The sequence below is a fragment of the Typopeltis vanoorti genome, chromosome 9 (genome assembly GCF_054136105.1).
Source record: "Typopeltis vanoorti isolate ZY-2024b chromosome 9, IOZ_Tvanoo_1.0, whole genome shotgun sequence".
NCBI classification, from domain to species: Eukaryota; Metazoa; Arthropoda; class Arachnida; order Uropygi; family Thelyphonidae; genus Typopeltis; species Typopeltis vanoorti.
Genome location: NC_143557.1, coordinates 134,300,454 through 134,324,308, shown reverse-complemented (window position 1 = coordinate 134,324,308; position 23,855 = coordinate 134,300,454). Strand labels below are relative to the sequence as shown.

General features: G+C 34.1%; 1 protein-coding gene across 1 annotated transcript in view; it reads right to left on the bottom strand.

The window, feature by feature from the left end:
• Positions 1-23,855, bottom strand: part of AlaRS (alanine--tRNA ligase, cytoplasmic) — a 329,791-nt gene that overhangs the window by 205,611 nt on the left and 100,325 nt on the right. Inside the window, exon 7 of the mRNA XM_090398495.1 lies at positions 1,834-1,942. Within this exon, the coding sequence (XP_090254621.1) occupies positions 1,834-1,942 (109 nt within the window). The remainder of the gene's footprint in view (positions 1-1,833; positions 1,943-23,855) is intronic.

The following is a 23,855-nucleotide window of genomic DNA, read 5'->3' as shown; positions in this document are numbered from 1 at the left end:
ATTACTGAGATTGTAGACATCTCAACTGAAAGGGTATATAATATCCTGCATGAAAAATTGCACATGAAAAATGTGTGATATTGTTGACTGTCGATCAAAAATACATGCGAAAAGATATTTCAACACAGTGTTTAGCAATGTTTAATAGTAATTCACAGGATTTTTTGCATCAATTCATGACTGTGGATGAAACACCTGAGTCCAAGCAGCAGTCAAAACAGTGGACAATGACCGGTGAAAGAGCACCGAAAAAAGCGAAGACAGTTTTGTCAGCTGGGAAGGTGATGGCCACTGTTTCTTGGGATTCCCAAGGAATTATCATGACAGACTATTTGAAAAGGGGTAAGACAATAACAGGAATCTATTATGTGTCATTGTTGGACCATTTGAAAGAATAAGAATTGAAGATAAAACATTCAAGATTGGTGCACAAAAAAGTGCTCTTTTATCAAGACAATGCACCGTCCCACACATCGGCCATTGCAATGGCAAAATTGCACGAATTGAGGTTCGAATTGGTTCCACATCCACCGTATTCTCCAGACTTGCCCCCCCCCCATAACTTCTTGTTCCAAACTTAAAAATTTGGTACAGTGGGAAAATATTTTCTTCGAACATGGATGTCATCAAAGCTGTCAATGACTATTTTGCACAATTTGAGAAATCCTACTTTTTTAGATGGGACGAAAAAATTCAAAACTCACTGGACCAAATGTGTAGACCTCGATGGAGACTATGTTGAGAAATAAAGGTGATTTTTTCCAAAAAATGTGTTTAACACGTTCGCTGCCACGCTACTTCGACATAGTTTGTTCCCATATGCCAAGCAATTTCACTTATTCAAGGTCAGTAAGGTAATCTCGTTGCCAGCGGTAATCAACATACGAGTATATTCATAGTTGGCTTGTGCGGAGCATCTTCCATCTATGAGTATACACAGTTTTGCTGCTAGCTCCACAAGCTAAGCATTTTCACTTCTTCAAGGTCAGTATGGGTAACCTCGTTGCTGGCAATAAGCGTCATACGAGTATACTCGTAGCTGGCTTGTGTGGCTCATATACCAACTACGAGTATACTCGTAGTTGGCAGCGAACATGTTAACTTATTTTTTTACCAAACCTTTCAAACAACCCTCGTAAGTTGATCTGTTGCAAATTTTTCATTTTTTACTTCAATAATTTTCTAAAGCTAATATATTTACAATTCAGTGCTTTTGAAATCTGTGAAGTGTTCACATAGAATCACAAATCGAGTAAAAACTAAAGTTATTTTTGATAAATAAACTCCGCATGCCTTATAATTCAAATTTTTTCAGAGACTCATTCATTCAATGATTTGTAGTTTTGATGAATTGCGATTTTTCAATGAATTATTAGTTTTTAATAATTGCCTTTCAATAATTTTTTTTTTTCGATCAACTGCCTTTTGATGAATTTTATTTGATTAACTATTGTTTGATAAATTGTTTTAGGTTATTGTTTTTCAATAAACTGCCTTTCAGTAAATTGTCTTTAATAAATCGTTTTTAGTGAATTTTCTGCACACCCCTAAAACCAGGCTTGTCTATTCTGTATTATAACACCATTCAATAAAGATTTATCAAAAAATACATAAAAATTACTCCACCACACACTCAGAAAAGTAACATAAATGTCTGAAAATTATCTTCATCTGAAACAGGAACATAAAACTTGACCTATATTAGTATTACACTTACTAGAACTATTACATTCTCTTGTAAGAACACAAGAGAATGTAATAATACAAGATAAAATAGTACAATTTCATTATAAACATATGAATGTTTCTTAAAAGAACAAAAAATATACATACTAAAAGTTCTACTACAACAGGCACTAAGCTTGCAAACATTCCTCGTTTTGCTCCAAGTTTCTCAGTTGCATATCTCACGGCTCTCCTTAAAATGCGTCTTAGCACATAACTGAAATCACAAAACATTTTATGAAATATAAAAATTAACTGTAGATTAATTTTGAAAGCATTATGCTTTTGAAAAATTACCATACCTCACCATAAGAAATGTAAATTTGAAAGACTTAAAAAAAAATAAATAAATAAAAAATCAGTAGTAGATTTAAAAAAAAAAACAGCCTAATCTAAATAAACATGGTTATTTTAAAATTCCCAAGATTTAGGCAACATTAATTCTTAAGCCTCCCACCCAGCCACTATGGCCAACCAACAGTACACATAGAAAATGTCCCACAGAGGACTTTAAGCTGCTTCCACTTATTGTGACCATGACAAAATACAAGAATAATTAAACTTATGTTTTTAATTTTAATTAGTTCTCTGTGCCATACTCATTCCATTAAACCTAATGAGTGTAAACACAAGCACATAAGCCTAAATTCTGTTTATTTCTAACCCAGCTCTCAGATCCACAAGTTAAAATTGGTCTGAATGCTAGCTTCTATATATGGTAATTACTGGTTTATCTGAGTTGGAAAAGCTCCCCCCCACAGTCCTCTGGAAGAATATTTACTTGAAAGAACATTTTGTGGACCGAGGGAAAGAAAGTACTGCTCTTGGGACCAATGAATAACTTTTGCATTACCGTTAAATAAAAATATCATCACTGAAAATTTGAAAAAAAATAAATAACACTTTTGGCATAATGGCTTTCTCAAAAGCATACAAGAAGGCAGCAATTAGAAGATTTCTGAATCAGGAAAAAAGATTAATCACAACAAACTGTAAACAAAAAATGGTAGTTTCACTTGCTATATTTAGTCTGTTTCTATAGAAAGTCACTGTTTTCCTGAGCTGCTCATTACGTACTTCTTTAATCAAATAGAGAATTCTAACTTCCTTCTCATCTAAAAAAAAAAAAAAAAAAAAACCTAATTTCTTTTGTACAGTCCCAGAAATAAAAATTACAATAAACAGAAACTGAAAATTTCAGAGAAATTTCACTGAACTCATCTGCTAGTTTCTAAAGAGTTGGAGGGAGGGGTGATAATTTTAAAGGTAGCTAAAATGATAAATTATGGTCAAAAATGAATTCCAGGAGTATCTACAAGTTAAGTTAGAATTACATACCCAGCTTCTTTCTCACTTTATTTTTATGTTTTTTTTTTCCTGACACATCAAGCAATTAGTTTTGCTCTCTCTCTCTCTCTCTCCCCCCCTCCCTGCCCCTCAAGTTTCCCTAATAAACAAACATGTTTTCTATTGGACAGCTCACTTTTATAAAAGTATACTTTTATAAAAACTGTTAATACAAACTTCCTTCAAACTAGTTATTCGCTTTGCTGCAATATATTCATCATGCCGACTGCTAAAGGAATGTACATTATTGCTATTATTATTATGTAACACCTCCAGGGAGTCCAAAGCTTCATTGAGGGAGGACTCCTGCTCTACAGGTCTGTCTCCACCACTAACTTCATCTACACAAATGCCATCTACCAACAATAGCCACCACTAGCATTTTCAAAGACAATCACAAACACCCATGCCTATGGTGGGACTTGAAACTGCAGTCTTTTGGCTGGAGAGCAGATATGCTAATCACTCAGCCAACCAGGCCAGAGGATTGGCAGATTTCTTTTTAGAAATAGAGCGTTATTTTGACAATAACGATATTGATCTGCAATGAACTTTAGACTGTAGCTGTATACCTACTAACAAGACAAGTAATTGTAAACTAAAGTTACGCAGCAAACAAATCCATGTTTATCTTTTCTTAATAAATTATTTTTTTAACTTGTGTTCATTTGTATTATTATGTGACACCTCCAGGGAGTTGAAAGACTCATCAAGGGAGAGTGTGCAACAGCACTGAACAATTGATCCACAACTACTAACCATGCTCAAACTTGATTAACTTTTTTGCGTAAGCCATTAGTAGCAGAGGCTCTACCAATCGACCACCCTTTGCCAGCAAAGGTTGGTCGATTATATCACACATAATATCACAAAAACCTTCAAGTGTTATGATAGACACATTTTTCTGTTGAAGCTAAAATACACCAATATGTACTTCATTTCTAAGATATATTAATTTATATAATCTCTTTACATACTGCACAAGTCAAAAATTGCTGAATTTTAGATATACCATGCAGAAGCATGCCAATGGATGTGCTAAATTAATCAGGAAAGTAGCATGTCATTTTCTCCTAAAACTGAAATGACAGTGTATTGCTCCAGAATGATGCTACATGACTGAATACACATGATATACAGTATAATATCATGTGTATAGTTTGGCCAAGTGAGAAAAAAAATGACAAATTTAGAAGTGTGGTGCTCTTTAAAAACAATGAAAAATGTCACATGTCAAGAAACTGTGTATGTTTTCATGCTATTGATCCTTCCCAGTCCCTCCCACACGCTGCACAGTCAACTTGTGAAACCTATATTTTCTTAAATTGACTATTTCATATTTCAATTTAGTCTACTAATCCAAATTCAATGCCTTGAAAAATGGCTGTCATTTTTTCATGTACGATTGCAAAGAACATGATTGTAATGGTGCTTAAACTGTTGAGAGGTATTTACTGAAAAGAGATAGATTTCTTTTTTTTTTTTTTTTTTCAAATGGTAGAACTAGAGTAAGAAACAAGTACTAGGGGCATTCCTAGAAGTTGCAGAAGGTTGTGTTGAATAAGAATACCCCCTCCTTTCAGAGAATGAGTGATGTGCAAGTGGAATTAGTGAGAACAGATTTAAGATTTATGACAGATGTGTTACAAGCAGAGTTGACTTTAAATAATGAATCTGCAGACTAATTATGGAAGAGAATAAGGAGTAGAGTGACCAACTTTAGAAATTTACAAAGTAGGACATATTTTATTACTTATGAAATTAGTATATCTGTGGGTCAAGGGAAGCACACAGGCCAAATGAGTATTCAATTTAATCTGATGTCTAAAACTGGTGTCAACATCTCTGTTAAAAGATCTTGTGTGTTTGTAAAACATTAAAGATGGAAACTTAAAACTTCTTTCTCATCCAACAGATGATGGGGTGAGTTCCATATGATAAGAAATCTCTACCCCATCTGGCTATCTGTAGCCATTCCTATCATCTCTCTGAAGCTCGATAATTGTGACTTTTCCTTCAAAGACTGTAACAAAGTTCTTTTTGGTTGTCTTCCTCCAATAATTCCATTCAAGGCTAAATTTGGTAATCTCTGAGAGGACATTCTATTGAGGTGTCCAGACTATCCTTATTGATGCTTAAGAATTATATCTATATCTTCTATGTAGTTTAATTTGACTTTGACTTGCACGTTTGCTTTGTGTTCTGACCAGTGATTTATTTATTTTTCTTAAGCATTTCATTTCATATGCCCTGATTTTCTGTATTTCTTTCTGATTGAGTCTTCATGTCTTGGCTCCATAAGCTGCCATAGACATAATAATGGTTTTATAGAGTTTTAGTTTCAGGTTTGTGAAATGCTGTTATTTTTCCATATTTTGTTAATTTATTCATATTAGGCCATCCTATGTCAAGTCTGTATTTTACTGTTTCTCTGTGTTCTCAAGGTTATGATTAATAAAGATATGTAAATTGCTTTATCCATTCAAGTATATGATTTTCTAAGTTTATTGAAATTTCTTCATCACTTCCTATTTTCAGTGTTTTAGTTTTGCTTAGATTGATTTATTCCAAAAGTTTTTTTACTCTACCTTTAAGATTTTTATTGTCTTTTCCAATTGTGCTCTGGATTCTGCAAGAATAATAATATTGTTAACAATATTTAATGTGGTTGACGTTCGTGCCATTTATTTATAGACCTGGTTCTTCAGTTATGGTTTTGATTATTTCCTCGATTTAGATAATAAAATTTGGTGGAAGCAGGCAACTCTGCATAATTCCTTTTTTTCCTATTGAAATGGAATTAAATACTTGCTTGAAGTCAATAAAACTGGAGTATATGGGTAAGCTGTATTCCCAGTATCAGTACTGTCATTCAGGCTATTAACTATAGAAATATGGTCTTTAGTAGACCTAATTTTAAAGCCTGCTTGATCTTCTCCTATTGTCTTATTCATTAAAGTCTGGATTCTATTTTGTATAATACATGTGAAAATTTTTGTAGTTATGACTTAGCAATGTTATAGATGTATAATTTTCACACCTTTATCTCCCTTTTTGAAAACTGATATTATGATGCCTATCTTCCAGTCATATGGAATTTCACCAGTATATGGCATTTGATTAAAAAGTTCAAGCCGGAAATTGATAGCTGCTATGCAGGTATATTTCCACAGTTCAGTAGGAAGTTCATCATAACCAGGTGACTTAGACAAGTTAATTTGGTTTACTGCATTCAAAATTTCTTCTTTTATTTTAGATGTTGCATTTTCTCTTTGTCTTGTTGAATGAGCGATAGTAATGGTGTAACTTTTCCATGCAGTACTATCATAATTATCCTGTTCCCCTGATAGTACATATCAGGAATTTTATGATAATGATGTCTCTTCATTTGTTTTCCCAGTCTTCTTCCCTCCAGAAGAGTATCTGGTAATACTCTTTCCATTTTTTTTTTCCTTTTAATCTCTTGAATTGTTCCAGTTATATTATTTTTATCTTGCATTTTTAGTAATCTGTTTTGAAGTTTTTGTTAATTCTTTTAAAATTTTTTTAAATACAATCTTGCTATCCTTTTTTTTTTTTATTGGCTTCTTCACACATGTTTACCTTTTCTTCCAACCAAGCATTTCTGGCAGAACTGCAAATTCTATTAATTTTGTTTATTTAGTCTTTTATAATGTTGCTTATTTTCTTCTGTATTTTCTTTGTTCAAAGTAATTTTTTTGCAACTCTCTTTTATTCTAGTTTCTAAAATTTCTATGTTTATCCACTTGTTATTTGCTCTAATTGTTTTACCAAATGTTTTTCTTGCAGCATTTACCATAACTGCTCTGTCTGTTTCCATGTATTTTCTACACTGTCTAAGGTTATTTTCTTTAACACTGTTTCTATTATGTTTCTGTATTGTTTTGTAATACTGTTATAGTTATATTTAGATATAAATATAACTATATAATTATATTTTTCAGTTTTGCTATGTTAACAGAATTGCTTAGGGTCTTTGGTTTGCTATTTTTCAATTTTTGCAGTCAGTAATTCATGAGTCAAAATTTGTTTTTTTAATGTTCTTACATTTTGAATTGAGGATTTCCAGTTTTTTTTTTTTTAAATCAGAATTTAATCAATACAATTTTTAATCATACCATCTGGAGATTTCATGTGTGTTTGTGTGATGGTCTATGGAAAAATATGGTGTTTGAGATGAACAGAATTTCAGCAGCCTTTCACCTCTTTTGTTTCTCTCATCCACTCCAAATTTGTCCATTACATCTTTCATGCCTGGTAGAAATCGCTCAACCTTGGTTGAAGTCTCCCATCACTATTAGGAGGTCCTCTTTGTTTTTTTGATCAATAACATCCTGTAGTTGTTGGCAGAAAGTTCCTACTTCATCATCTTCATGCGATTAAACTTAAATGAAATAAATTTAATTAGCTGTAAAATTTTCACCTAAATATCCTAGGTATCTTTCAGTATGATAACAACAATGGTACACAATCATACCGAAGATGCCAATGATACACACAAAAATTTTACAACTAATAAATTTATTTCACATAAGTTTAGTTTCTGATTTTCAAATTTTTATAAACATGACGGCTTATGTACCTATACTGAAGATGTTATCTTATATGTTGCATGCTAAATATTTGCATAAGGGCAACCTAAATGCTTGCTCCTTCAGCTACCTAAATATTGCATATACATACAGTTAATAAACAGATGATGTCACATTTGTCTAGCCACAAACTTAAATGAATTTGCAATGTTTAATGTACTAAATCTGCTAATGTAATATTTTTCAAATTAATGTTGCCATTTTTTTAAAAATCTAGCTGTAACAATGCAACTACATGCACTACATTAATTCACTTAAATCTGGTAAGCTACAAAAATACATCACCATTTGCATAAGTGCAAGTTGACTATTGTCTAAACAGCAGACATTAAACACATATGCCTATGCAATTGATATTAATTACATTAATTAATATCACTACATTAATTCACTTAAATCTGGTAAGCTACAAAAATCCATCACATTTGCATAAGTGCAAGTTGACTATTGTCTAAACAGCAGACATTAAACAAATATGCCTATGCAATTGATATCAAAAACAGTTAATCCACATGATGCAGGCTAAAAGTCACTAATTAGAGTGTATTAAGTTGAAATGGGTTAAAGTAATATTGGAATGGAGACATTAGAGGAATTATTAAATAAAATAAGTAACAAGTATGATTTATTACAAAATTCATTTTTATAGTACGTTCAAAAATCATCATCATCATGCATATCAAGGATTTAGGCCTAGCATGAGCTGGGCCTTAGAAGTCATTGTTGAATTGTTCAAGAGGACGTCCTGGGTTTTCTTTTTCCTAATGGCTTTTGCTTTCCTAACTCATTGGGGGGGGGGGGGACCTGTAACCCCTAGAGAGCATGTCCGCTGGGTGGCAGATAGGGGAGCCCACCATATGTGTGTATGTGTGTGTATATGGTGGGGTGGTCTGAATATATTGAATAAGGACTCGTGGACCAACAGGACCATAAGGGGCAATCATCTTGATCATAAAGGAAGTGAGACACCCATGGACCCCTAGCTGGATCTAACCTCTTCTTCTTCAACTTTAAGGAAGATCCACTTACTTTCCTACAATCTTTCCTATAAGGCCTTATTAGCCAACTCTTCTTATTTTATGACCCTTATGCTATTAGAGTACTCGATGGCCATGGGGTCTTTTCATTTCTGGCCTTACAACTATGCCCTCTCTATAAACCTTACTATAATTCTTCTATAATCCGCTCTTACCCCTTTCAAATTATCATCATCAAATTCCTGACATTTATCCTCAAAGGATGTACAGGATATGATAGTACTACATGAAAAATTTACATCATTACTAACTTCCTATCTACAATTTTACTCCAAATCAGTCTGTTACTTGTCAAGACTCCAACATTATCAGATCTTATATTTCTATTTTCTGAGGCACTTTTTACTGTACAAATCCACCTATATCTTGGTCTTCCTCAGGGTCTTTTTCCTGCCAACCAGGGCAGAGAACACTTGTTTGACTAATCTTTCCCCGCCCATTCTGTTTAAGTGACCATAACACCTGAGATTAGCTCTGCTAACGCATTCCTGGATGCAGACAATGTCAAGTTCTTTCCTAATATTCTCATTTTTAATATGATATTGCCATTGATGCCATATGTTCATGCCCTAAATCTTTCTCAGGACTCTCATATCTGTGGTCACTAGTCTTTGATCAAGTGTTTTACTTCTGACCAGCTATCAGATCCATAAGTTAAAATTGGTTTGTACACTAGCTTGTATACAGCTAATTTAGTGATTTGGCTAATTTCTCTCTTATTCCATATAAATGTATTCAGTTGGCTTCCTACCATACCAGCTTTGTTGATTCTGTTGTCTACTTCCATATTTAATTTACCATCTTCACTAAAAATCGTGCCTAAGTAGCTGAAATGTTTTAGTCGTTCCACAGGTTCTCCATTCACAATGCAGTTGATATTTTCAATTTTTCTGCCTATTTTCATATTTTTGTCTTTTTAATGCTGATCTTCATACCATATCTATTACAACAGTTATTCACTTTAGTCAGGGAATCATGCAGACTTGTAGCGGATTTATTTAGAAGTATAACATCATCTGCATAAAGCAAAGAGCTGAAACTAACATCTCCAATTTGATATCAGGTTTAATACCGCTTTCCTTCATAATGTGATCCATGTATAATGAATAACAAAGGGATAATGTGCATCCTCGTCTGACACCAGATTTAAAATTAAATCTGGTGTTAAAGCCTTTTCCAGATCTACAAAACTTAAATACAGATCTTTGTTATATTCCCATGACTTCAACTATTCATCGTAAAGTGAATATCTGATCTTGATGAATCCAGCTAGTTCCTAACCAAGCTTCTCTTCCACAATCCTTCTCAACCGTTTCTCAAGTATACTGGCATTTATCTTACCAGAAACACTCAGTAAAGAAATATCTCTGTAATTCTCACAATCAGTTTTATTTCCCTTTTTATATATGGGTACTAGGAGAGCTCTACTCCAATCATCTGGAATTCGTCCTTATGTACAGGCCCTATGAACTATGCAGTGTAACCACAGTAAAACGTTTATATCTCAATACTTGATCATTTCTGGTCGAATATTATCTACTCCTGCTGCCTTTCCACATTTCACTTTTGATGGCTTTTTCTACTTCAACCATGGATATGTATTCCTGACTGCATGCCTGGTTAGTGTTGTTTACCACTGTGCTGTCATCACTACTTATTTCATTTAGCAATTTTTCAAAGTAATTACTCCACACTTCAAGCATTTCTTTTTCTCCAGTTTTCATGTCATCTTCATCATCTCGAATTCCTTTTACAGCACTCTTTCCTCCATTTCTGAGCTTCTTCAACAACCTCCAGAATATTTTGCCACCTTCTTGATATTTATTTTCCATCTTCTTACCAAAGTCTTCCCACGACTTTTGTTTAGCTAATTTTACACAGTGTATTCCCTGAGAGCACAAGCTGACTAATTTGTCAGGAATTTTTGATATGCTTTCTTCTTTTCCTTCACTGCCTCTTTAACTTCCTGTGTCCACCAGGGAGTTCTGATTTTTTTATCCTTGCAGACAACCTCACCACATGCCTCTCTGGCAGAATCAATCAATGTTTTCTTCAGAGTTTGCCACTGAATCTAAAAGGTTTGATTCCAGTTCTCAAACTCTTTCATTTTTTCTTCAATAATCTTTGTGTATTTTAGTCTACAGCTCACATCTGAGAGCTGCTCAACTTTTATTCGCTTTAAAACTTTCTTACATGTTATTCTTTTCAATATGAAATTCAATTTTATCCTGCTCAAGACTAAATAGTGATCACTTCCAATTTCAAATCCTCTGTACACTGGTGTCCTGCACCAGGGAGAAAACATCATTATCAACAATAACAGTCAATGAAACTCATCTTATTCCTTGCCTCTTCTCTCCATGTGAATTTGTGCACATTTTTATGTTGGAACATGGTGTTAGTAATAACCAGTCCATGTTCTGAGCAGAAATCCAACAAACATTTGCTATTATTATTAGCTTGCTCTTTTCTCCAAATTTTCCCAAAATATTTTTGTATATCTGACAATCATTTCCTCTGCTATTTAGATCCCCAACAAGGACCAACTTTTCCTTTTTCATTGTGTCAGTTGCTTTTTCTAAAGCCTCAAAAAATTCCTCCACTTCTATCTTAGGAGAACTTGTGGGATCATAATTATGTCTATGTCCAATTCCCCATTCTGATATTTGCACACATCATTTTACTTGAAATTGCCTGTCATTCAAGAAGATTAGCCTCATATTTAGTGTTGAATACTATGAGTACTCCTTCTTTTCCTTGATTGTCATTGCCTGAATATATCATTTTGTATTTATTGCTCAAATAGAGAGCTCACCAGTTTTGTCTTTTTTGTTTCAGTCACCCCTATTATGTCGATCTGGTACTTTAATTCCTCAGCTAGCTCCATTTCTTTGCCATTCAGGCTTCTTATGTTGATAGTACCGATCTTCAATTCTGGTGATATTGAGTTGGGAGTGTGTTTTAGGATTTGTTCCAGTAGCTGACTTTTCGCTATTCGCCCTGGTTCCCTGGTGAAAACAACTGGGGCCTTGTTTAACCGGGCGACGCCCCAGCCGGCATGAAATTCTATCATGTTGTGCCATCATTTAACATTGCGATTTAAGCCAATAAGAATACAATTTGGTTAGCTAAATTCCAAATTGCCAGCCATCCTTGTTCATTCACTATCCAGGTAGATACCTAACAGGATGCTCCATGAGAAGGTGAGGATTGGACATTAGGTCAGAAGCCCTGGTCGGTTCTCCACATTCCTTTAAAGGCTATGTGGAGGTCTCCTCTGAGTTATACAGCTTTGACCCTTAAGCAACCAATTAAAAAATAAATAAATAAATAAATAAAATAAAAAGATTGTAAATTAGAAATTCTGAAAGAGCAAAAATATTTGCATGCAATTACTAGGAATGTGTACTCCCTCCCTTTATGACCAGTGTGTGTGTGCGCGCGTGCACACACACACACATGCACAGTTTAGAGGAACCATTGGTAACAACCCCAATTCCCCTCATCCTCAGCCAGTAATAACAATACACAGCATGGCTGAGATTACTACTCATTAATCGAATCATTTCAATAGCTATGGAATTAAATGATCCCAGTGTAGAATACACATTTAAATGTAGTTTCTCAAAGGCATATATACATCTTTTCATCCATCAAAATCATTCTATACATCATTCATACTTCACACCATTTCTGTTTGACACTGATTAGCAATCAACGTTCTTTGTGTCTACTCTGTCCTATCATACCAAGACAGAAGAAAGAGTTAATTGCTAAAACAATTAACTCTTTTACTCTTCTCCCTTCTGCAAACTCACAACTTCACTGACATGCTTTACCTTCATACCCTAATTGCAGGCCATGCCAGACCCAATCTTTGGAAACAGAAAGTGATTTCTCCAAAACATTTTCATGACATGTGGTTCTAGTGATGAAATCCATACTGGTAATTACTGATGGACTAGTGAATCCACAGGTGATGAAGTTTATGGTTTATGATGTTCTCCATTATTTTAGAGTACTAAGGTAAGGGAAGTAGGAGGTCAGTTTGAGGACAGACTATTATCTCTGTTATTTTTGAAATGGGATGATATGGGTTTGCTTTCAAATTGGTGGATGTACATGCCAGCTGTGTATTCTGTGTATCTATGATATGATATCATAGTAGTGTCGACTGAAACAAAAAAGTCAAAAACACACACTGGTCAAAATCTATCTGAGCAATAAATTCAAAATGTTATATTCAGGCAATGACAATCGTGGAAATGAAGGAGTAGCCATAGTACTAAATATGAGGCTAATCTTCTTGAATGGTAGGCAGTCTCAAGTAGAGTGATGTGGGCAAACATGAAAATGGGAAACTGGACAATGAGATTTATTTGTGCCTATGGTCCCACAGAAGGTTATACTAAGTAGAAGTGGAGGATATATTTGAGGCCTTAGAGAATGAAAAAGGAAAATTTAGTCCTTGTTAGGGATTTAAATAGCAGAGTAGGAAATTATTGTCAGACATACAAAAATATTTTGGGAAAATTTGGAGAAAAGAGAAAAGCTAATAATAATGGCAAATACCTGTTGGATTTTTGCTCAGGACATGGACTGGTTACTAATAATAATTCTTCCAACATAAAAATGGGCACAAATTCACATGGAGAGAAGATGCAAGGAATAAGAAAAGTCTCATTGACTATGTTATTGTTGATAGTGATGTTTCCTCCCTGGGGCAGGATACCAGAGTGTACAGAGGATTTGAAATTGGAAGTGATCACCATTTAGTTTTGAGCAGGATAAAATTGAATTTCATATTGAAAAGAAGAACATGTAAGAAAGTTTTGAAGCGAATAAATGTTGAGCAGCTCTCAGATGTGAACTGTAGACTAAAATACACAAACATGACTGAATTAAAAATGAAAGATTTTGAGAACAGCAACCAAACCTTAGAGATTCAGTGGGAAGCCCTGAAGAAAACACTGATTGATTCAGCCAGAGAGGCATGTGGTGAGGTTGTCTGTAAGGATAGAAAAATCAGAACTCCCAGGTGCACACAGGAGGTTAAAGAGGCAGTGAAGGAAAAGAAGAAAGCATATCAAAAGTACCTGGCAAATAAGTCAGCTGGAGGTTGTTGAAGAAGCTCAGAAATGGAGGAAAGAGTGTTGTAAAATGAATTCGAGATGATAAAGGTAGCATGAAAAACTGGAGAAAAAGATATGCTTGAAATATGGAGTAATTACTTTGAAAAATTGCTAAATGAAATAAGTAGTGATGACAGCACAGTGGTAAAAAACACTAACCAGGTATGCAGTCAGGAATACATATACATACTTGAAGTAGAAAAATCGATCAAAAGCCTTAAATGTGGAAAGGCAGCAGGAATAGATGATATTTGACCAGAAATGCTCAAGTGTAGAGGTATAAAATTCTTACAGTGGCTGCACTACATAGGTCAGCAGGTCTGGACAGAAGGACGAAATCCAGATGATTGTAGTAGAGCTCTTATAGTACCCATATATAAAAGAGGAAATAAAACTGAATGTGAGAATTACATAGGTATTTCTCTACTGAGTGTCTGGTAAAATAAATGCAAGAATACTTGAGAAAAGGTTGAGAAGGATTTTGGAAGAGAATCTTGGTGAAGAACAAGCTGGATTCAGGCCAAATAAAGGCCTATCAGGATCAGATTTTCACTTTACGACAGATAGCTGAGAAAGCATGGGAATATAACAAAGATTTGTTTTTAAGTTTTGTAGATCTGGAAAAGGCATAAGACAAGATGCCAAGAGAGAAGCTATTCAAAATGCTACAGTTACCTGGTGTCAATGGGGCATTATATCAAGCAATACTTAGTCTTTATTTGAGTTATAAGTCAGCAGTTAGAATTGAAGGAAGTATAGGAAGGTGATTTAATTTTAAATCTGGTGTCAGATGAGGATGCACATTATGAAGGAAAGTGGTATTAAACCTGACATCAAAATTGGAGATGTTAGTCTCAGCTCTTTGCTTTATGCAGATGATGTTATACTTCTAAATAAATCCACTACAAGTCTGCATGATTCCCTGACTAAAGTGAATAACTGTTGTAATAGATATGGTATGAAGATCAGCATTAAAAAGACAAAAATATGAAAATAGGAAGAAAATTGAAAATATCAACTGCATTGTGAATGGAGAACCTGTGGAACAAGTAAAACATTTCAGCTACTTAGGCTCAATTTTTAGTGAAGATGGTGAATTAAATATGGAAATAGACAACAGAATCAACAAAGCTGATATGTTAGAAGTCAACTGAATGAATTTATATGGAATAAGACAGAAATTAGCCAAAACACCAAATTAGCTATATACAAGACAGTATTCAAGCTAATTTCAACTTATGGATCTGAGAGCTGGGTCAGAAGTTAAAACACTTGACCAAAGACGAGAGACGGCAGATATGAGAGTCCTGAGAAAGATTAGGGGCATGAACAGATAGCATCAATGGCAATATCATATTAAAAACGAGGATATTAGGAAAGAGGGAAAGATTACCAAAACAAGTGTTCTATGGTAGGAAAAAGACTCAGAAGAAGACCAAGATATAGGTGGATTGATACAATAAAAAGTGCCTCAGAAGATAGAAATATAAGATCTGATAATGTAGGCGTAGGTTTCTGTGGTTTAGAAGTTCATAAGAAAGATTCCAGTAACTGGACCATATGTTTATTAAAATAAATAACAATAAAAAACAAACCCGACAAGTTTCATAAGTCGTTTGACTTACATCTTCAGGGGTCAAAGGTAACTAAAAGTTTAAACACAAGAAATGAGAAATTACTCAAAATAATTCATTGTATGCAGTTATGACCGTCTAACTGTTCATTAAATTAAATATCCAAATGCAGATTCAGTGCAATGCTAAGTTTGAACAATGCTGGATGCTGTTACATTCTGTTGTTCACGTTCACATTGTCCGAGGTCTGACTTGGGTATATTTTTTATCAATGCTGACCAAACTTGGTGTAGAATTAGGACCTGGTTTTTGTAACATTGCATTGGAATTCTAAGCATGTTTGCAGCTTCTTTAAATTTCTTTATGTAACAGTTTTTTTCAATGTAAGACATGTTTGTTTTTTTGCTAGAGTACATTATGGCTGGTGGAAGTTGTATGGTATGCTAGGCCTGATTTGTGTTCTCTTCTTTTTTGAACGTCTTTTTGGTGTTTGTTCATACGAATTTCCCCTGATCTTCCCGCCTGGCCTACATAGCAGATGCCACAGGAACAATGAATTTTATAAACAGCTGGTTTTTTTTAAGGGATGATGTGGAGGTTTCAGGGGATACAGAAATCTTGAACTTTTTTCCAGCAGTAGAAAAGCAACTTGATGTTATGTTTGTTTAGTAATTTGGCCATTTTGTCTGTAACATTATTGATAATGGAAGCATGATTGCATTTTTCAAATCTTGCTTTTGTGAGATGCTTGTAGGAGATGTTTTGAGGATTTTTTTTTGTCTTAGGTTCATAACCTTTTTTTTTTTTTTTGAGGATCTGTATTAAATATTGTAATTCTTCATTTCTCTGTTTTTCTGCTGGAAATATTATAAGCTCTGTCCCTCAAGGTTTTTATTAAACCTATTTTTTGTGAGAGGTGGTGGTGTGAGGCTGTATTAAGAAATCTTTCTGTGTTGATGGGTTTTCTATAGATGGAGAAGGATAATTTATCTTTTTCATTGACTTTTATTAGGATATCAAGAAGGGGAATTTTTTATGTTCTTCTTGTTCCAAAGTAAATTTTATGTTGTTGTGTATATTATTCAAGTAATCTTTGAAAGCAGTTAGTTCCTCTGTTGTTCCTGGCCATTACCAGAATCTTTCTTATGAAGATCTGATAATGTTGGAGTCTTGACAGGTAACAGACTGATTTGGAGGAAAATTGTAGATAGGAAATTAGTAATGATGTAATTTTTCATGTAGTACTATCATATTCTATACACCCCTTGAGGACCAGGAATTTGATGATGATGATAGCATACCTTTACTACATCTGGAAACCTAAGCCTTAATACAGTTTCTTCCCAGTTGTACTCAATTTGTGTTCTAGAACAAACACCTGTTTTATACCTATGTCATCATACTCAGATGTTTAAGCTCATAATTAGGTGTAATGGAATGAAAACAACACAAAGAAATAATTAAACACAGGTTTAGTAGTTCCAATATTTTGTCCCTGTTAGAGATATCATCTGGGAGACAATATAAGACTTATAACAGCATACACAAAAACACAAATAATAAATGGAAGGGTGTAAATTAGAAGCCTAAAGTCCTTACAATAACCTCTATAGGTGCTAGTACTGCTAACCTTGGCAGTTGGGAATAACGTCAAAGAATTAATGTTCCCCAAATATTAGGAAGTTTAACTATCTTACCAAGTAATTATTTCTTTATTTCTTGGGGGAAGATTCCAGGAACAGAAGACTTTTTTTTTAGTATCTAAGGTAATTTAAGGTTTTTCTGATATCTCTCTCTCTAGCAAAAGCCCATAGGGTCAGGAGGTATTCAGCTGTTCCTGTTATATGGTAGGAGATCATTTCTTGACTGTCTATGCTACAACTAGAAGAGAAGAGTGATGCCAAAAAATATCCTTAGGTGTGGTTACAGTAGTGCCATCTAAGAGCGCGTGTGTGTGTGTGCGTGTGTGTGTGTGTGTGTGTCATCTTCAGTGCTTACTGGGCAAATCCCCAGTTTATCCTTGCAGATTTCACTAGAATGGTTACTACTTGTAAGCTCTGTCAGCAACACATAACAAGTGCTTGCTGAAGTTAAATTTCCTGTCTATTATTACTTCTAGGTGTTTTATCTCACTGGCTACCTCTGAAATTTTTCCACTTTGAAAACCATTAGCAGCTGTTTTGATCACAAACATATGTAAAATATGGAGCACTTTAGACTTGGTGATGTTGAATGTAACTTTCCTCTAAAGAACCCACTCTTGTCTTTTAATTTCAAAAGTTCTACATTAGTTGTTGCTTCTATTGTAAATCATTTTATCCTTGATTATAATTATAACCATTGCATTACTGGCAAAAGCTAACTTTTGTTTCAATAACATAAGAAAGTTAAAATAAGTTGTACTGGATGTTTCAGAATCCTGCTCATAATAAAAACCTTCCACATAGTCTTGTTTGTCATGCTTTATTACAGCTGTGGTTTTAAATGTCATATTGCTTTAATTTAAAATAATTTTTTCTAAGACTGAATAAACTTTTGAACATTCAGAATTCCTTAATTGATTATGGCTGGCCACCATGCAGAATCAAAAGTCCCTTGAATGTTCAGAAAGATCACTAGTATGTTTTGGTTGAAACTGTTGTCTTTTGAGTGAATATTTTAACTTCCACACCAGTACTTGACTAGAGACTAAATACATAATAATTGCAACTTAATAGGTCTCTTGAAAAGATAAAATGCATTATTCAGTTAATTATAAGTTTTTCTAGTACCTTTCAAGTTATATTTGCGAGGCTAGTTGATGTGTTTACAAATTTATTAGAAGCTTTTTTTTTATGATTTGAGCATTGGTAATATTCATTTTGATTGTTAATATTTGGTCCTTTTTTTATACTAAATATGAGACATTTTCTTTAGATTTTATTGGACCATGATTCATAACAAATATATGTATACAAATGTCAACCAGTTTCGCCAGCTTAAGTCTAGCTGGCTTCTTCAGGATGAGAATGATTACACTAACATTAAATGCTACAACAGAAGAATGCAGTAACGACCTTAAAATCTGTTTAAAAAATTGAAAAGGATGTGCGACATTAAGAGCATAAAGCGTGGAGAATTAATCATTGTTAGTAGATCGCATTTTATAGTTTTTCGAGTAATTCAGTTCTGCTAAACATAGTGAATTTATTAAGCTTTTCCAAATGTCTTTTAATATCATGGCTTGATTTCTATTGAGATTGTCTCCTGTACGGAGTACCACTGCAGCTTCTTTAAAGTTTCTACATTTGAAATCTTCTTCAATTTACAGCATGGAGCTGTTGTCCCAATCAATGGAATGGTTCGAAATCAAGAAATGATGGGCTAATCCTGAGGTGTCTGTTCTGTTGTTGTTGACATCTCCAATATGTTCTTTTTTTCGATTTCTAGGCTTCGTGATGTTTGGCCTACATAATTCAGTCCACAGGAACATGGAATGTTGTATACTCCTGCGTATTTGAAGAAAGTGATGCTGTCCTTAGGAGATCTTAACATGTGCTGTGTAGTTAAAATAGGTTTAAAGGCAACCCTGATGTTGAAAGACTTCATGATTTTTGCTATTTTGGTGGAGACTGAGCCTGCATAAGGTATGATGATGTGTACTGTGTCACTTGAGGTTGTCGCTGTGAGCTGTTTCTATAGAGAATCTTTTGAATTATATTTTGTGGATAACCATTTTTGGATAGAGTTTTTGATATGAGTGAGAGCTCATCAAGTAGATCTTTTTCTTCCATGATGATATTTATTGCTCTGTTTTTGAGCATATGTATGATGCTAAGTTTTTGTGCATAATGATGAGTAGATTTAAAATAAAGATAACGTCCAGTGTCTGTAGGTTTGCGGTAGATTGTGAGCTTGATTTGTCCATATCCTGTTTTTTTACTAATAAGTCCAAAAAAGATAATTGATGGTTGTTTTCTAACTCTAATGTGAACTTAATTTTTTGGTGGAAAGAATTTATTTTTTGAAGGAACTCGTGTAAGGCATTTTCCGTGTCTTTCCAAACGATGAACACATTGTCTACATATCTCCACCAGACTGATGGTTTCAGAGTTATTTTTAATAGGATGTCATTTTCTAATTTTTCCATGAACAGATCAGTGCACGGTGGTGACAGGGGACTGCCCATGGCTAAGCCTTCCAGTTGATGATACAGTAAGTTGTTTACTTTAAAATAGTTTGATTTTAGGCAATGGCAGAAAAGCTGTGTAATGTCATTTGGAAAGAGATCTTCTATGATTTTAATTACTTCTTTGACCGGTATGTTCATGAATAAAGACACCACGTCTAGAATTGCAAGTATATATCTATATTGGATATATTGATACTTTTTAGTTTTTCAACTAAAAATTTCAGATAGCTAAGAATTTGGGAAATTCAAGAAACAACATTCATAAGAATATGAAACTCATTATATCCCATTCTCATCATCATCAATTTCCTGATATGTACCCCCAAGGTGGTGTTCAGATTACGACAGCATTACATCATTAAGTTTACATTATTATTAATCTATCGACAATTTTCCTCCAAATAAATATATTACTTATGAGCATTACAATACTGTCATATCGAAAATTTCATTCTTCAAAGGCACTTCTGACTGAAAAAATCCACCTAGAGCTTGGTCTTCCTCTAGGTTTCTTTCCTACCACAAAAAACACCCGTTTTACTAACCTTTTTTTCACCCATTCTATTTAAGTGGCCATACCACCTTAGATTAGCTCTGCTGACACATACTTGAATGCTAATAATGTCAAGTTCCTTTCTAATATCTTAATTTTTAATATGATTCTGCCATTGATGCCTTTTATTCACTCCCTAATTTTTCTCAGATCCCTCATATCTGTGGTCTCTAGTCTCTGATCAAGTGCTTTATCTCTGATCCAACTCTCAAATCAACTTTAAACTAGTTTGAATACTGTCTTATATACTGATAGTTCAGTGTTTTGGCTAATTTCTCTCTTATTCCATGTAAGTTTATTCAGCTGGCTACCCACCATACCACCTTTGCTTATTCTGTTGTCCATTTCCAGATTTAACTTGTCATAATCACTAAAAGCTGTGCATAAATAGCTGAAATATTTTACTTGTTCTATAGGATTTCCATTCAGAATGCAGCTGAAGTTTTCTATATTCCTGCCTATATTCATAGTTTTGGTCTTTTATTGCTGATTTTCATGCCAAATTTATTAGATGTTATTCAATTTAGTTAGAAAATCCTGGAGATTTGCACTAGATTTGACATCTCCAATTCTAATATCAGGCCACTTTCTTTCAGAATGTAATCCATATAGATGATGAAGAGTGGGGATAATGTGCATCCTTGTCTTACCCCTGATTTTACATCAAACCATCTTCCTGTATTTCCTTCAATTCTAACTGCTGACTAACAACTTAAATATAGACAATGTATTGCTCTGTGCTAATATTCCATTCACCCCATATAATTGTAGTGTTTTAAAAAGCTTTCCCTGGGCACCTTGTCATATGTCTTTTCCAGATCTATAAAAAACTACAGATACTTGCCATATTCTGACAACTATTTATCTTAAAGTGAAAATCTGATCTTAACAATCTCTATTTGGTCTGAACCCAGCTTGTTCTTCTCCAATCTTTCTCAACTTCTTTTCAAGTATGCTTGCATAAATCTTACTTGGAACACTTAGTAGAGAAATTGCTCTGCAATTCTCACATTCAGCTTTATTCCATTTTTATAAATGGGAACTATGAGAGCTCTACTTCAATCATTGGGAATTCGACCTTCTGACCAGGCTCTCCGAATTATGCAGTGCAGTCTGCAAAACTTTTATACCTCCATACTGTCAAAAAGCTTCAAGCTGTCAAAAACTTGAAATGTGGAAAGGCAGTGGTCGAATATCATCTACTCCAGCTGCCTTTCCACATTTCAAGTTTTTGACAGCTTCTTCTACTTCTTCTTGTAGCTTCTTCTACTTCAGGTATTGATATGTACTCCTCCTGAAAATTTTCTAGTACAGTTCTGTGACTGCTTGGTTCATTTAAGTCTTTCAAAGTAATTACTCTAAATATCTAGGATATTCTTATCTTCAGTATTCATGGCACCTTTATAATCTTTTATTCCTTTTACAGTGCTCTTTCCTCCATTTCTAAGCTTCTTCAATAACCTCCAGAATATCTTGTCCCCTTCCTGATATTTATTTTCCATATTCTTAGCAAAGTCTTCCCATGACTTTTGCTTATCTACTTTTACACATAACTTAGTTCTCTTACATTTTTCTCTGCATTTTAGGACATCTACCAATGTATCTGCTAGGAACTTTTGGTCTGCTTTCTTCTTTTCCATGACTGCTTTAAAACTTTTCCAATAATGTTTGTGTAGTCAAATTTACACAAACATTATAAAAGCTGCTCAACTTTAATTTTTTTTAAAACTTTCTTACGTAATGTTCTTTTCAATGTGATATCAATTTTTATCCTGCTTGGTACTTCCTCTGTACAGAGTATCTTGTATCCTGAAGCAGCACGATGATATCACTATCAATAATGATATAGTCAACGAGGCTTTTCTTATTTCTTGTCTTTTTTTCCATGTGAACTTTTGCACATCTTTATGCTGAACATGGTGTTAGTGCCATTATTATTAGCTTTGCCCTTATCTCCAAATTTTCTTAAAATGTTCCTATATGCCTGGTGGGATTCATTTCCGACTCTGCTTTTCATCTCCAACAAGGACCACTTTTAACATTTTCTTTATGTCAGCTATCTGTTCTAATGAATCAAAAAAAATTTCTCCACTTTTTTCTTAGAAGAACCTTCTGTGGGACTATATATTTCCCCATTTTGAAACTTCTTGAAACTGCCTTCCAATCAAGAAGTTTACCTTTATATTTGGTGTTGAATACTATTGCTACTCCTTCTTTCCTTGATCACTATTGCTTGAAAATAACATCCTACACTTATTATTAGTAAGATCTTATCAGTTTTTGTCTTCTTTATCTCAGTGATACCAATTATGTCCACATGGTACTTTTCCAATTCTTCAAGTTCAATTTCCTTTCCATTAATACCCTTTATGTTGATGATTCCTATCCTCGGTTCTTCTGATGTTGGGTTTATTCTTCTTCTTTTAGATGCTGAGTTGGAACTTGTTCCATTAGCTCACTTTTCACCCTGGTTCCCTGGCGAAAACAGTGGGGAGGGGTCTTGTTTAATGTACAACACTGCAGCCAACAACATGAAATCTCATCATGTACCATCATATGCATTTGTGGTTTAAGCCAATAGAGAGTATAATTTGGTCGTTTCAAGTTGGCAACCTATCTTTGTTCATTCAATTCCATAGTAGATACCTACTAACATAGTGCACTATGCAAAGGTGAGGACTGGACATTAGGTCAGAAACCCCAGTCAGTTCTCTGCAATTTACTGATTTTATTATCAACAGGATTTCATCGAGCATAATAGGATCATTAGGAGTGTCTAAGTCTACATCTGTAATTTGTTTTCAGGAATCAATTTGTTTATCATAACTGCAGTTTCTGCTAATATTTTAAGTATAAGAAACATTTTTTTTAATATGAAAAGCCAAATGGCAATTTTTTTTTTTTTCTGGCAAAGTTGATAAATTAAGGGGATAAAATCCCTTATTGTTTTTCAGCCAGTATGCAAAACTGTAAGATCGAAAACTACGATCTAAGCGTTTCATGTCGACGAATCCAAGTGTAAGTGACCACTTGGTAGTACCACACCAAGGCGACTCGATGCAAAAGTGGAGCAAGCTCCCTCACTATTCTTGATATTTTCTCATAATGTAATACTGCTTTACATTATGAGGAGAGGTCACTACCCAGACCGGTTTCAACCTTTTTTGAGGTCTCATCAGTGAGTAGCCAGACCTAGATGATATCAAAGTTTAAGTGAAAAGAACTTACATACCTTCGCTATACGAATGCCAGAAAGGTGTGTCACTAAATTATATTATAACATATTATAACTAAGATGAAAGGCCAAACGGCAATTTTTTTTTTTTCTGGCGAAGTTGATAAATTTTTTTTAATAGTTTCCTGCTAGCATATATACAATTCCAAGAATTCTTTGTGTTAAAACATTACAGAATTATTGGGAATTTGGAATTTTGTGATTTGGATTGACAGAATGATAATGGTATCTGGCTTTATAATAATTTTATTCTCTAGTTTGACTTAAATCATAAGTTCTTGAGTGTATTGATGTGTTTTCTTAAGACTGTTGGTGCATCATCCTGCCATGGAATTTATTATACTGCCAAGAAATTATATTCTTGATCAACCTGAGGCAACTGATGTATCATCAACAGTTATATGTACAGGTGGAGAAAGCCTACTTGAGGAGCTACTTCATGTGCAATCTTGTTTGATTACACAAGAA